General features: G+C 45.1%; 1 protein-coding gene across 1 annotated transcript; it reads right to left on the bottom strand.

Moving 5' to 3' along the window:
• Positions 1-935: 935 nt before the first annotated feature.
• On the bottom strand, positions 936-13685 carry LOC139653889 (poly(U)-binding-splicing factor PUF60-like). Its single transcript, XM_071530897.1, has 7 exons — positions 13519-13685; positions 13075-13167; positions 12533-12746; positions 9912-10102; positions 9159-9366; positions 3646-3911; positions 936-2238 (listed from the first exon to the last, which is right to left on the bottom strand). Exons 1-7 carry the CDS (start codon positions 13645-13647, stop codon positions 1939-1941), a joined length of 1401 nt encoding a protein of 466 aa, XP_071386998.1. The 5' UTR covers positions 13648-13685; the 3' UTR covers positions 936-1938.
• Positions 13686-14148: the final 463 nt, after the last annotated feature.

Below are 14148 nucleotides of genomic sequence, written 5' to 3'. Positions count from 1 at the left end.
AAATATCGAAACGTCCGGTCATAAACTTCAAAATAAAATCCGAATTATCGAACGTGTTTCAACCACTTCAACGGTTTCAACGTTTTTGATGAGTGACGTGAAGAGAGAGAGTGGAGTACTGGAGGAATCTGTAGGAAACACATGCTGGTCCTAAAAAATGTCCTTTTCATAAAATATTTCATAGGCATATAAGCCAATAGAAGACACATTTACAGCCCTGCCAAAACATACAGAGACAGTTTGTACCAGACAAGGTGGAGGGTTTGTGTGTCAGTTGTCAAATAAAACTCCATTTTAATCTATTGTACTTCAGAGACCCGCTTGTCCCTACAGGCCAGCAGCCCGGTCCTGTCAGAGCCACAGAGGCCAGTCCGGATTTCACAAAGTTTATGACGCAAACACTTTGGAAAGCATCTACTGAACACAGAGTCACTTCATGTTTACTGCAACAGCATTTTGAGAAGACGCGTGTTCTCCTGTTCTCTCTCCTGATGTTTGTTTCAGGAATGACTAGTTTACGCTTTTATTGTGAAGGCAACATGACCTTACTTCTGCTCTTATTTTAGTTTACTGTGGCAACTTGACGCACCTGACAGGAAGTGACGATTCCTCCAAGGCCGGCCGGTCTGCGTTTTCAAAATAAAAGCACAGTCATGGAGGACGCTGCTCTAAATTGAAAGGTAAAGCACAAACTATAAAATTCACACTTGCATAATAATCACAATTAGCTCTCACAATATAAAACTAAAGCAAGGGGATCTATAGATATATAGATAGATCTATAGATATTCTAAATAAACAGAGAAGCAAAACAAAACATGAGACAAAATAAAATAGGATTAAAGAAATAAAGTTTGGAAGAAATAACTAAAAGCATCAGATTTGAAGTTTAACTCTACTGAAAATAGAGTTCACATTTTTTGAAGTAGGGATGTTTAAAAGGTTTTTATTATTAGCTCATGAATGTAGGGAGCCAACAAGACTAAACCAGATATTTAGGTTTGATTAAAGCTCCAGTCTAGCTGACTTCATCACAGATGTTTGTGCTGGAGCTCACCGAGCCGCTTCAGGTTTCAGAAAACTGGTTTTATTTGGAAATCAGCTTCATGACTTTCCAGGTTTCTCCAGCAGAAAAAGCCTCCGCATCAAACTGCTGCTGTAAAAAAAGGTTTATTCACATTTTGGTGCTCGACCTTCTTCAGACTCCAAGGCATTTCAAGTTTCCCACCAAGCTGCAGAATCGACCTCTGACCTCTGACCTCTGACCTCCTGAATCCTTCAGATTTCAGCATGTCTCTGTAATCCTGTTCCACGTTCAAACGCTCCGACGCTTCGGCTGTTTAAGAAGCAGAAGAAACAAATCTGACAGAATCTGTCAAAACTCAGTGAGGGAGCAGGTGAGACTGTCTTGTAGTTCTTCATCCGGATCAGACTCGTTAGAGAACCTAAAACCATCCGGTTCAACCAGGAAAGTCTGTCTGGTTTATTCCAGGATGATGGATGGATCTGTTAGCCTCCACTTGTACATTAGTCTTGGGAATGTCAATCAGTACAGATTATACAGATTTATATATAGGGACAAAAATTCATAAGTCGTATCAGTTCTTTAAGATATTTGGCTGTGGAGTCTGAACGGTTCGTCAGCAGGCTTTCCTTTAAGAACTCAATTGGCAAAGAAACAGAATCAAGTTATTAAAATATGAATTTAAAACCTGTACAAAAACCAAAAAGCAAGTCTACAGTTCTGAAACAAACCAAAAAACAACAAAAACCCACAAATGTTTCTGGTGTCATCTTTCTCCCCGGAGACGGGCCAGTTCAGTAAACATCAATAAAGAGAGCTACAGGTTAGAAAGAGTGTGTGTGTGTGTGTGTGTGTGTGTGTGTGTGTGTGTGTGTGTGTGTGTGTGTGTGTGTGTGTGTGTGGTTTCCGGTCCGTCACGCCGACAGGTCGCTGTTCTCGAAGCGTTCCTGGTCGTAAACCTCGGCGCCGACCTTGCGGCCTCCGAACCAGCGGCGGTGGAGCGCCCGGATCGCCCGGTCCATCTCCGCCGCCTCGGAAAACTCCACGAAGATCTTGACGATGACGTCGGCGCCGTCCTCCTCGCCCTGCCGCTCCCGGTAGATGACGACGCGCTTCACGCGGCCGAACTTGCCGCACTCCTCGGTGACCTCGCCCTCCAGGTCGTCGTCGATGTCGTCCGGACCGACCATGTTCCTCAGAACCATGACGGTCGACTGGAGGAGACAGAACATCTGACACATAAGACCCAGAGACCCGCAGGGACGGGCCGGTCAGGACCGCTCATCCATCGTTACAATTAGTATTACCGTATTTCCTCTAATAGTGGCCGGTCAATTAAAAGCCGGGTCTCCGATAACGTCCGGGGCCGCGGTCGACACGAACAAATAAAGGCCGGCTCCAAATACAAGCCGGGGGAAAAAACAAAGGAAACAAGCGTGAATTCGCCATAGCTGCGACCGCGTGCTGTGTGACAGGGTGGGGAAATCTTTGTGGACCAACCAACAGAGCGACCGACAGAGCGACCGACAGAGCGACCGACAGAGCGAGCGACAGAGCGACAGACAGAGCGACCGACAGAGCGACCGACAGAGCGACCGACAGAGCGACCGACAGAGCGAGCGACAGAGCGACAGACAGAGCGACCGACAGAGCGACCGACAGAGCGACAGACAGAGCGACAGACAGAGCGACCGACAGAGCGACAGACAGAGCGACCGACAGAGCGACCGACAGAGCGACCGACAGAGCGACAGACAGAGCGACAGACAGAGCGACCGACAGAGCGACTGACAGAGCGAGCTCTAGAGCTGCTGGTCGCAGCTAAAAACAACGGTGAACTCCTGGCGGAAGTCTCTGGAGTGTGCCACCGTCGATTACCGTAATTATCGTAATGCATCGCAGTAACAAAAACGGATACCTAACGAACCCGAACAGAAGCAGATCAGAAAACACGGAGGCTTCGTACTAAAATATGAGCAAATATACTTATCAAACAGAGGGAATTAGAAATAAAGGCTTGTCTCTAATATAAGCCTGCTTCCAATAAAGGCCTGGGACCCTCTGAGCTGAGGGAAATAAAGGCCTGGGCCAATATTAGAGGAAATACGGTATGTTACATTACATTACATACTGTATTACATCACATCCATCCATCTACACACAACAAATATAAGCAGAGCTTCTATTCAAGTCAAAAAACATCAATCAAATGAATCTCTATGCAGATCAGTGCTGTCCAACCAACAGTCTGCAGGTTTGCATTCCAGCCAATCACAGCAGCTCATGTGAATGACTAGGTCCTCCTCTCTGAAATGAGCTGCTGCGATTGGCTGGAGTGAAAGCCTGCAAACTGACGGACAGACGTACAGAGAGCAGACTGTTTCAGAGCTGCTGCCTCGCTCTGCAGCAGAGGGATTTGAACCCGTACCTCCCGGGGATTTGAACCCCCGGGGATTTGAACCCGTACCTCCCGGGGATTTGAACCCCCGGGGATTTGAACCCGTACCTCCCGGGGATTTGAACCCGTACCTCCCGGGGATTTGAACCCGTACCTCCCGGGGATTTGAACCCGTACCTCCCGGGGATTTGAACCCGTACCTCCCGGGGATTTGAACCCGTACCTCCTGCTTGCGCAGCAGCTTCTGCATCACCATGTGTCTGGCGCTGCTGCCGGAGATGCTCATGTGTTCCTGCTCGCTGAGCGGCTCCCCGGCTCCGTCCTGCTGCTCCTCCTGCTGCTCCTCCTCCTCCTCCTCCTCCTCCTTCTTCTTCTTCGCCTCCAGACCTCCCGGTGCCGCGGCCCCGGCGGCGGGGGGCGTGGCCAGCACCGGGTTCACCAGACCCACCTGAGGCAGGACAGGCAGGGGGGGTCGCGCCGGGGTCACGCCTGAAACAGACAGGAAGTAGGACGGACAACACGGTCAAACCCCGTCGGCTGGCCGACCGCAGGGAGCCGCCCAGCTTCTAGAGAACAATCTCCACCAATCAGACTGGGACCGACTCCTGGCCTGGTCAACAAACCGGTCAAACACACCGGGTGCACTGGTTTAAGGTACCTGGTACCTCCTGGTCAGGTGACGGGTGGAGCTTACTGCTGTAAACTAACCGGCCTGTTTGTTTCCTCATGTGTTTTTATGTATTTTCCAGATTAAATGTCCCATAACATTTTCCTGCTCTTCTAGCCATCCTGAAACTTCAGGTTTGGTAATAAGGAATTCTAAGACAAACTTCATCACTGATGAACCAACTCAGAGAGTGCCGCTGTAGTTCTAAGTGTAATCCATAAACATATGAACAGCATGCTGCTGAATGTAGTTTCATTTCATCTAGTTCATATAGACTAGAACTCCCCATTCTAACAAGTCATGAACACGGTATAATTTAGCTTAGTGGAATTATTCTTCCCCTCAGGAACCGCAGCCTTTTCCTGGTTGAGGGGTTTGAGAGCCTCAGGGACCCTGAGAGCCTCGGCTCCTGGGTGGGAAACCAGGCAAACTGCCTTCAGACAGGAGCCGGACAAACAGACAGAGGCTGGACAAACGGAGAGGGGCCGGACAAACGGACAGGGGCCGGACAAACGGAGAGGGGCCGGACAAACGGAGAGGGGCCGGACAAATGGACAGGGGCCGGACAAACGGACAGGGGCCGGACAAACGGAGAGGGGCCGGACAAATGGACAGGGGCCGGACAAACGGAGAGGGGCCGGACAAACGGACAGGGGCCGGACAAACGGACAGGGGCCGGACAAACGGAGAGGGGCCGGACAAACGGAGAGGGGCCGGACAAACGGACAGGGGCCGGACAAACGGAGAGGGGCCGGACAAACGGACAGGGGCCGGACAAACGGAGAGGGGCCGGACAAACGGACAGGGGCCGGACAAACGGACAGAGGCCGGACAAACGGAGAGGGGCCGGACAAACGGACAGGGGCCGGACAAACGGACAGAGGCCGGACAAACGGACAGAGGCTGGACAAACGGACAGAGGCTGGACAAACGGACAGAGGCCGGACAAACGGACAGAGGCCGGACAAACGGACAGAGGCTGGACAAACGGAGAGGGGCCGGACAAACGGACAGAGGCTGGACAAACGGAGAGGGGCCGGACAAACGTAGATTTGGAGATTTGGAGATTAGCGGGACATTTGCGCTCAGACCTGGCGTGCAGACGAGACAGAAGACGGCAGAGTTCCCTCACAGCCGTACTGCCACAGCACCTCCTTCCTGAAGGAGGTGCTGTGGCAGTACGGGCTGTGAGCCGTCTGATCCCTGTACGCTCACAGAGAACCGTGTTTGCTTTCTTGACATTAAGTCAAGCTGGTTCAAAGTGGGAATAACACAAGGAGATCTTCATGGACAGGAGATCAAGGAGCGGCCGAGGTCTGGAGAGAGTCTGGTTCAGCGACATCGAGACGCATTTAAGGCGCAACGCGGTCGGGACGAGGATCAGCACCTCCCAGTCTGAGGCCACGGTTCAACTTTACTGTCCTGGTTTGTAGCAGTTTAAAGGGAAAGGTTCTCTCCTGCAAAAAGCTGGTCTGTCTCACCAGGTGAGGCGGAGCAGCTGACCCAGAGTTCAGATCTTTAAGAGACTCAGGCAGGGTTCCACTCTTTTCTAGAGATCATTTTCCAGGACTTTTCCAGGACATTTTCAGTGATGATCTAGCTCAGTGGTTCTCAACGTATTGTAGGTAGGTACAATACAGATAGTCATGGAATTCTGGACAAAATTGTATCTGTACAATAAAAATATTCTCAGATTTTGGTTCGAGAGACAGAATCTCATCAAATGGGGGTCCGTGGCTCTGATGTGGACTAAATCGTTATCCGCTTTGCGGAGCTCTGATAGATAGCTTAGTAGTTCATTCTCAGCTAAAGGAAAATAGGAGAATGTTGAAATAATTTTCCAGGACAACACAAGATTTTCCAGGACATTTTACTTTTTCTCTCATTTTCCATGTGCTTTCCATGACTGGAAAATTGGTTTCCAGGTTTTCCAGGACGCGTGGGAACCCTGTCAGGAGCTTTTTAGATGAAACGTAAAGTTTCATTTCCAATGAAAGGTGTGCGGGGGCGAGGGGCAGCAAGCGGGTTTGATCCCGTGAAACTATCGTGTTCCTGCTCACGTCCGCCCAGACAGAGTTGAATTGTCGTGAACTTTTTGATGGTGCGACGTACTTTCACCACACATTTGACCAATCGGTGGACACGATGTTGCCTGACCAATGAAATGAGAACTTTTTCTCCATTTTTCAAACTAGGTGACAACAGAAAAAACTGAATTCTTCCCAACTTATTCCCTGAGCTGCTTTCTAAAAGAACTAGAACTTCTAGAACTAACTTCTACTTTACTAACTTCTACTTTACCCATTCTAACAGCAATAACACTGCAACCTGGTGGAGATCTCCATGGCTTTCTGATGACGATCTGAACAAGTCAAGAGAAGGAAATGACCATGAGTGCTTTCTGATCAGACTGGGTTTCTGTTTTGGGAGTTGGCTGGTTTTACTGATCAGATTGTGGCTTTCCATTTTGGTGATTGTCTGGTTTTACTGGTCAGACTGGCTTTGTTGGCTGGTGTTCTGTCAGCAGCTTGCCACCAGGAGGCTGAACTCCACCCAGCCGGTACGTCACCACCCAACCAGGAGCCGTAAACGAGTGCACCCACAGAATCTACATGTAAAGCAGGCATCCTGACTGTGGTTGACTGTGTCTTATGAAACTGGCTGGTCAGCAGTTTGAATCCACCTTTAACTACCAGCTGATGATAAATGTTCTTCCTCTAGTGACCGTTTAGGGTTGAATTTTAAACTAATACTTACGATTCTTGTGGGAAGCTGAAATAATCACAGGAAACAGGTCATGTTGAAACAACTTTTGGGACTTTAAACTCTAACTGGGATCAAAGGAGGATGAATGGGACCAGAAGTCCTTCCCAGCAACCCTGCTGTCTGAAGAGGAAGTTAAATATGACCTCCCACCCCGTTAACCTCGTTAACCCCCCCACTGGTCGTGAATGAGTGTAGATGTACTGTACAGCATTATGTAACTCCACAAATCACACAGGATCTGAGACTCACTGGCCAATAGGAATGAGGGGCTATGTTTAAGGGGAGGGGCTAGAAACAGTCCTCTTCACTTGGTTGGTCAGTGTGCAGCAAAGGGGAGGGGTTAAGAGGTCACTGTCGGTTCGAATGTGGGGTCGAGAGAGGGAGGGGAAGAGAGGAGAAAAAGAGAGAGAGACAAGGAGAGAAAAGACAATAAAAAAGAAATCTATTAGTGGAGAAGTTTCTGTTGAAGCAACACAAACAACACTGGGAAACTCTAGTTGCTTTGCCTAAAGTCTGTCCATAAAAAATAACAGATGTGGCTGATGAGAACCAACCTCTGCTGGCTGAGACGGAAGCAACAGCAACATTTCATTTGTACAGAACTTTGCCTTTAGAGGAAACATCTCAAAACTCTTCAACACCAAAAGTACAAGAACAAAAAATAAACACGGCTGAACCATTCAAAACACATTTATCCCAAACAAATTAAAATGCGTCTTTGAACCAGACAGCTGGGGATTTGAGGAGCTGCTTCCATATCAGTGGCAGGTGATTTTGTTACAGGAAGGTTTGTCCTCTTCGCCTCTCCAAACCTCTGAGACCTGATGAAGCCTTCAGTGTTCGCCCAGGAGGGTCCGAACAGCATCCGGCTTTATCCACCGGCTCCTCCAGTCTGTCTGTCATACTGAGCCTCGTCTTACAGCGGTGTCACTGAGGCAGCGGTTCATATTTCATATTAGTTGGTATGAAACTCATTGAAGGAGTCAGGTTTTCACACTGAAACACCTTCCTGTTTGAGAGGTGAGGAAACGGTTTTGTGGTTGGGTGGAAAAGTGGAGCGCTAGGGTATGAACTGAGCTGCTGCTGGTCTGGATTTATCCTACGCTGCACCAGTACCAGACGTGGGGACTCAAGTCACATGACTTGGACTCGAGTCAGACTCGAGTTACAATTTTAATTGCTTAAGACTTGACTTTAGTTCTGGTGACTTGGGACTTGACTCTGACTGGTACTCTGATGACTTGAAAAGGTTTCTAAAGTCTTGACTTGAGATCTTGTGTTTGTGTAAATGACTTAGATTGAAAGTGATGAGATTTGTTCCAGCAGACGACTGAATTTAAATTCTGTTTTCTGAATTTGTATGGAATGATTGAATTTATTGAAGTTGAAACTGATTATAGAAATCAAACTCATGATGCTCTTACCGAGTTTTTATCCTATTAAAACCATATTGCATTGAAAAGTCCTAGATATTTAGTTTTCTTTAAGATATTAAATTGATACTGGACTCTTGATTTGTTCTGACTTGACTTGCTGTTCTACATTTAGACTTGAGACTTGACATTAATGACTTGAACTTGACTTGGACTTGACTTGGAAATCTACATTTAGACTCGGGACTTGACTTGAGACTTGTGCCTCGAGACTCGAGACTGACTTGGGACTTGAGCAAAGTTGACTTGGTCTCACCTGTGACCACTACACATACAGTATGAGAGGAATTTAGAGCTGAAACTGCATTAACTGGATGATTTTTGACCCTTCAGAGCAAACATGAAGTTCTCTGACATTTGTCTCCCAGTCTTAACTCCCAGTCTGTGTCTGTTCTGATGTTGGGATGATGGTTCTGTCATTATGGAGTCCAGTGACAAACCTCTGAAACATTTAGAGCACGGGACACTAAAACTCTCCACTGAGACCCAGGATGATAATAATGATAACATACATACTTGTGGTGAATCTTTTCAGGTTAAGGTCTTCCCATAGACAATAGACAACCAGTGTAGTATTGATCAGTTCTACAATCAATATGTAATCAATCAAACTGCATCAAATCATCAGATCAGACTGGACCAGATCCATTTTGATAAAAACTCAATATCAGCAAAGCCATATATCGGTCTAACACTAATAATGTTGATAGTGATAAATATTGATATTGTTCTGGATCAGATTCAACAGACTAACTGGCTGCAGTAACAGTGTTAGCAGTCCGGTCCGGATCTGATCACCGTGTGTCGTTAACCTGGGCCAATGAGAGTCCAGAGATGTGACTGAGGGGTTTTTGACGGCGGCGTTCCTACCTGTGATGACGCCCGGCGCCTGGGCTGCCATGACGGCCTGAGGAAGAGGAAGAGGAAGAGCGCCCAGCTGCTGGGAGAGGAGCGCTGGTCCGGCCAGAGCGCCCAGCACCGACGCTCCCACAGCTCCCACAGCTCCCACAGCTCCCACTGCTCCCACAGCTCCCACAGCTCCCACTGCTCCCACTGCTCCCACTGCTCCCACCGCCTCCTGCAACACAGCACAGCATCCAGTACTGCATCTGTACTGCAACAAACTGCATCTGTACTGAGCATTACTGATGTGATTATCTAAGTCGTTGAAATGGAGACAGATGGATGCTGGTTGTCAACCAGTGAGGAGTCAACAGACAGTTCTGTTCTCTATTTCTTTTTTCAGTCTTTCACTCTGTCGCATGGCGGAGTGTCAGGAACAGTTAGGCTTTCTGTGACTTGCTCCTTATAGTTGTATCTCCACTTGTTTTATTACTTGTTTTTTACTTATTTATTTAGTTATTTATGACTGTCCCTGTTCTGTCTGGACCTCCATGTGGTTTGACACACTTTTATGTAAAACGCTGTTTTCAGGTGTTTCTCTGTTTTCTAGTTGTATGTGTGTATTTCTCTCTTCTATTTATTCTATTTATTTATTCTTTTTATTCAACTTCAATTTTATTTAACTGTGGTACGTTTACGTCACTAGAAACGTGCTATACAAATAAAGTTATATCGGAGGTCGTCTGGCTGGAGGTCAGAGGTCATGTAAAGCGTGTTTACCTGGGCGGTGATCTTGGCGGTGGCGGCGGCGGCGGCCACGGCGGCGGCGGGGGGGAGGCCTCCGGGGGCGGCGGGGGTGAGGAGGGGCACGGGGGGGGTGACGGCCTTCCCCACCCGCAGGTACTGACCCCCCAGGTCAAACAGGTTCATGGACGACACGGCGTCCAGAGAGGACTGGGGCTTATCATACTCTGAAACCAGGGAAACAACAGTGTCATCGTTCCATACTGCTGATGGATTATCAATAAATCAAACATCATACTCATACAATGAATTAAAACGGGTAAAAGCAAGAAAGCTTCAAAACAAAAAAACCCCAAAACAAAACGATAAGATGTGCAATATATTGTGATAATATTGCAGGAAATGAAAAGTCGGATGGTTTCAACTGCAGGATGAGACAAACTGAAAAAACAGAAATACTTCAAAGACAGAGAGAGAGAGAGAGCGAGCATTAATAGTGTTAATAAAGCGATAACGAAGTTGATAAAGCGATAATAAAGTTAATAAAGCGATAATGAAGTTGATAAAGCGATAATAAAGTTAATAAAGCGATAATGAAGTTGATAAAGCGATAAAGTTAATAAAGCGATAATGAAGTTGATAAAGCGATAATAAAGTTAATAAAGCGATAATGAAGTTAATAAAGCAATAACAAAGTTAATAAAGTTAATAAAGAAATAAAAAGTTAATAAAGCGATAATAAAGTTGATAAAGTGATAATGAAGTTAATAAAGTGATAATAAAGTTGATAAAGCGATAATAAAGTTAATAAAGCGATAATAAAGTTAATAAAGCGATAACTAAGTTGATAAAGCGATAATGAAGTTGATAAAGCGATAAAGTTAATAAAGCGATAATAAAGTTAATAAGCGATAATGAAGTTGATAAAGCGATAAAGTTAATAAAGCGATAATAAAGTTAATAAGCGATAACGAAATTGATAAAGCGATAATAAAGTTAATAAGCGATAACGAAGTTGATAAAGCGATAATAAAGTTAATAAGCGATAACGAAGTTGATAAAGCGATAATAAAGTTAATAAGCGATAATGAAGTTGATAAAGCGATAAAGTCAAAGTGATAAAAAGTTAATAAGCGATAATGAAGTTGATAAAGTGATAAAAAGTTAACAAAGCGATAATTAAGTTAATACAATGATAATAAAGTTAATAAAGTGATAATAAAGTTGATAAAGTGATAATGAAGTTGATAAAGCGATAATAAAGTTAATAAGCGATAATGAAGTTGATAAAGCGATAAAGTTAATAAAGCGATAATAAAGTTAATAAGCGATAACGAAATTGATAAAGCGATAATAAAGTTAATAAGCGATAACGAAGTTGATAAAGCGATAATAAAGTTAATAAGCGATAACGAAGTTGATAAAGCGATAATAAAGTTAATAAGCGATAATGAAGTTGATAAAGCGATAATAAAGTCAAAGTGATAAAAAGTTAATAAGCGATAATGAAGTTGATAAAGTGATAAAAAGTTAACAAAGCGATAATTAAGTTAATACAATGATAATAAAGTTGATAACGCGATAATAAAGTTAAAGTGATAATGAAGTTGATAAAGCGATGAAAAGTTAATAAAGCGATAATAAAGTTGATAAAGTGATAATGAAGTTGATAAAGCGATAATAAAGTTAATAAAGTGATAATGAAGTTGATAAAGCAATGAAAAGTTAATAAAGCGATAATAAAGTTGATAAAGTGATAATGAAGTTGATAAAGCGATGAAAAGTTAATAAAGCGATAATAAAGTTGATAAAGTGATAATGAAGTTGATAAAGCGATAATAAAGTTAAAGCGATAATGAAGTTGATAAAGCGATAATAAAGTTAAAGCGATAATGAAGTTGATAAAGCGATAATAAAGTTAAAGCGATAATGAAGTTGATAAAGCGATAATAAAGTTAATAAAGCGATAATGAAGTTGATAACGCGATAATAAAGTTAATAAAGCGATAATGAAGTTGATAACGCGATGAAAAGTTAATAAAGCGATAATAAAGTTGATAAAGTGATAATGAAGTTGATAAAGCGATAATGAAGTTGATAAAGCGATAATAAAGTTAATAAAGCGATAATGAAGTTGATAAAGCGATAATAAAGTTAATAAAGCGATAATGAAGTTGATAAAGCGATAATAAAGTTAATAAAGCGATAATGAAGTTGATAACGCGATAATAAAGTTAATAAAGCGATAATGAAGTTGATAAAGCGATTATAAAGTTAAAGCGATAATAAAGTTAATAAAGCGATAATGAAGTTGATAACGCGATAATAAAGTTAATAAAGCGATAATGAAGTTGATAAAGCGATTATAAAGTTAAAGCGATAATAAAGTTAATAAAGCGATAATGAAGTTGATAACGCGATTATAAAGTTAAAGTGATAATGAAGTTGATAAAGCGATGAAAAGTTAATAAAGCGATAATAAAGTTGATAAAGTGATAATGAAGTTGATAAAGCGATAATGAAGTTGATAAAGCGATAATAAAGTTAATAAAGCGATAATGAAGTTGATAAAGCGATAATAAAGTTAATAAAGCGATAATGAAGTTGATAAAGCGATAATAAAGTTAATAAAGCGATAATGAAGTTGTTAAAGTCACCGATGAAGCCGTAGCCTTTGTGTTTTCCGGTGGTCGGCTCTCTGGCCAGCATGCAGGACTTGATTCTGCCGAAAGCCTCGAACACGCTCTTGATGTCGTCGTCGGAGAGGTCGGGGTGGACCGAGGCCACGTAGATCCGGTTGAAGGCCCGCGCCTCCTCCGCCAGCTGGTCGATGATGGGCTGAGCCTGGCCGATGTTACTGGGCCTGCCCACCTGCAAGACGAGCCGCAGGGACAAAAACCCGCCTGAGCGTCAGCCGCAGCACCTTCCCACTCACAGGCCCACAGACAGAGGGGTACAGAGGGCAGATAGAGGGGTACAGAGGGCAGATGGAGGGGTACAGAGGATAGATAGATTGGGACGGGTTTGGGACAGGGCCGGTCCGGACAGTTTGGTTTGGTTTGGGACGGTCCGGACAGTTTGGTCTGGGAAGGGGCCGGTCCGGACAGTTTGGTCTGGGAAGGGGCCGGTCCGGACAGTTTGGTCTGGGACGGGGCCGGTCCGGACAGTTTGGTCTGGGACGGGGCCGGTCCAGACTCACCTTGATGTTTCGACCTCCCAGCATCACGGAGTTCATCTGCTCCAGAGCCAGCTGAGCCGCCTCCGGCATCTCGTACTCTACGAAGGCGAAACCCTGCAGAGCCACAGGACACAGTTCAGGACGGGGAGACAGACTCCCTGCACACTGCGCTCCTGTCCGCCATCTTGAAAACAGGGAGAACACGGAGTGAGTGAAGCTCTGCATCATGACAGCACGGCTGGAAGCAGCAAGTTAAAACTACGTCAGTCTCCACTAAGAGGCTGCTGTGTGAATCAGAGCCGATCAGTAACAGTAAAGATTAAAATGATAAAAAGGATAAATATGAAAACACCGGAAGCACCAGCTGTAACCGGAGAGACGGGAAGCGGGAAGAGCCGGTCTGGGGATTTGAACCGGCGACCTTCCAAACGGCGGCCCGCCTTTCTCTGACCTCTGACCTCTGACCTTGTGTTTCATGGTGACAGAGTCCCAGGACATGTCGATGCTCTTGATGGGTCCGAAGGGAGCGAAGGCCTGTCTGATGGTGTCCTCTCCCAGCTCGTAGTAGATGGATCCCACATAGACCCGACACATGATGGCCAGCGCCCGCTGCCGCTGGGCCGCCACCTGCAACACACACACACACACACTGCTGAACACACACACACACACTGCTGAACACACACACACTGCTGAACACACACACACACACTGCTGAACACACACACACACACTGCTGAACACACACACACACTGCTGAACACACACACACACACTGCTGAACACACACACACACACACACTGCTGAACACACACACACACACACACACACACTGCTGAACACACACACAGAGCTCTGAGGGACTCAGCAGCTGCTCCCTCTCATGACTCAGAGGCAGATCAACATTTCATCACAAATCTCAACTGATCCTGAACAGAACTATACTTCTGCCTTGTTTGAGCCACAGTCTCCGTGTGCGTTGGCAATGCATCAGAAACACATTTCTAATAAAGATCTGCAAATAATCAATAAATAAGTTCAAGGGGGCAGTAACATACACACATATATATGTATATGTATATGTATATATATAT

The sequence above is a fragment of the Centroberyx affinis genome, unplaced genomic scaffold, assembly GCF_046629955.1.
Source record: "Centroberyx affinis isolate AG114_WGS23_722 - 3 ecotype Tasmania unplaced genomic scaffold, CSIRO-AGI_Caff_v1 ptg001998l_1, whole genome shotgun sequence".
Lineage (NCBI taxonomy): Eukaryota > Metazoa > Chordata > Actinopteri > Beryciformes > Berycidae > Centroberyx > Centroberyx affinis.
This window is presented reverse-complemented; position numbering and strand designations above follow the sequence as displayed.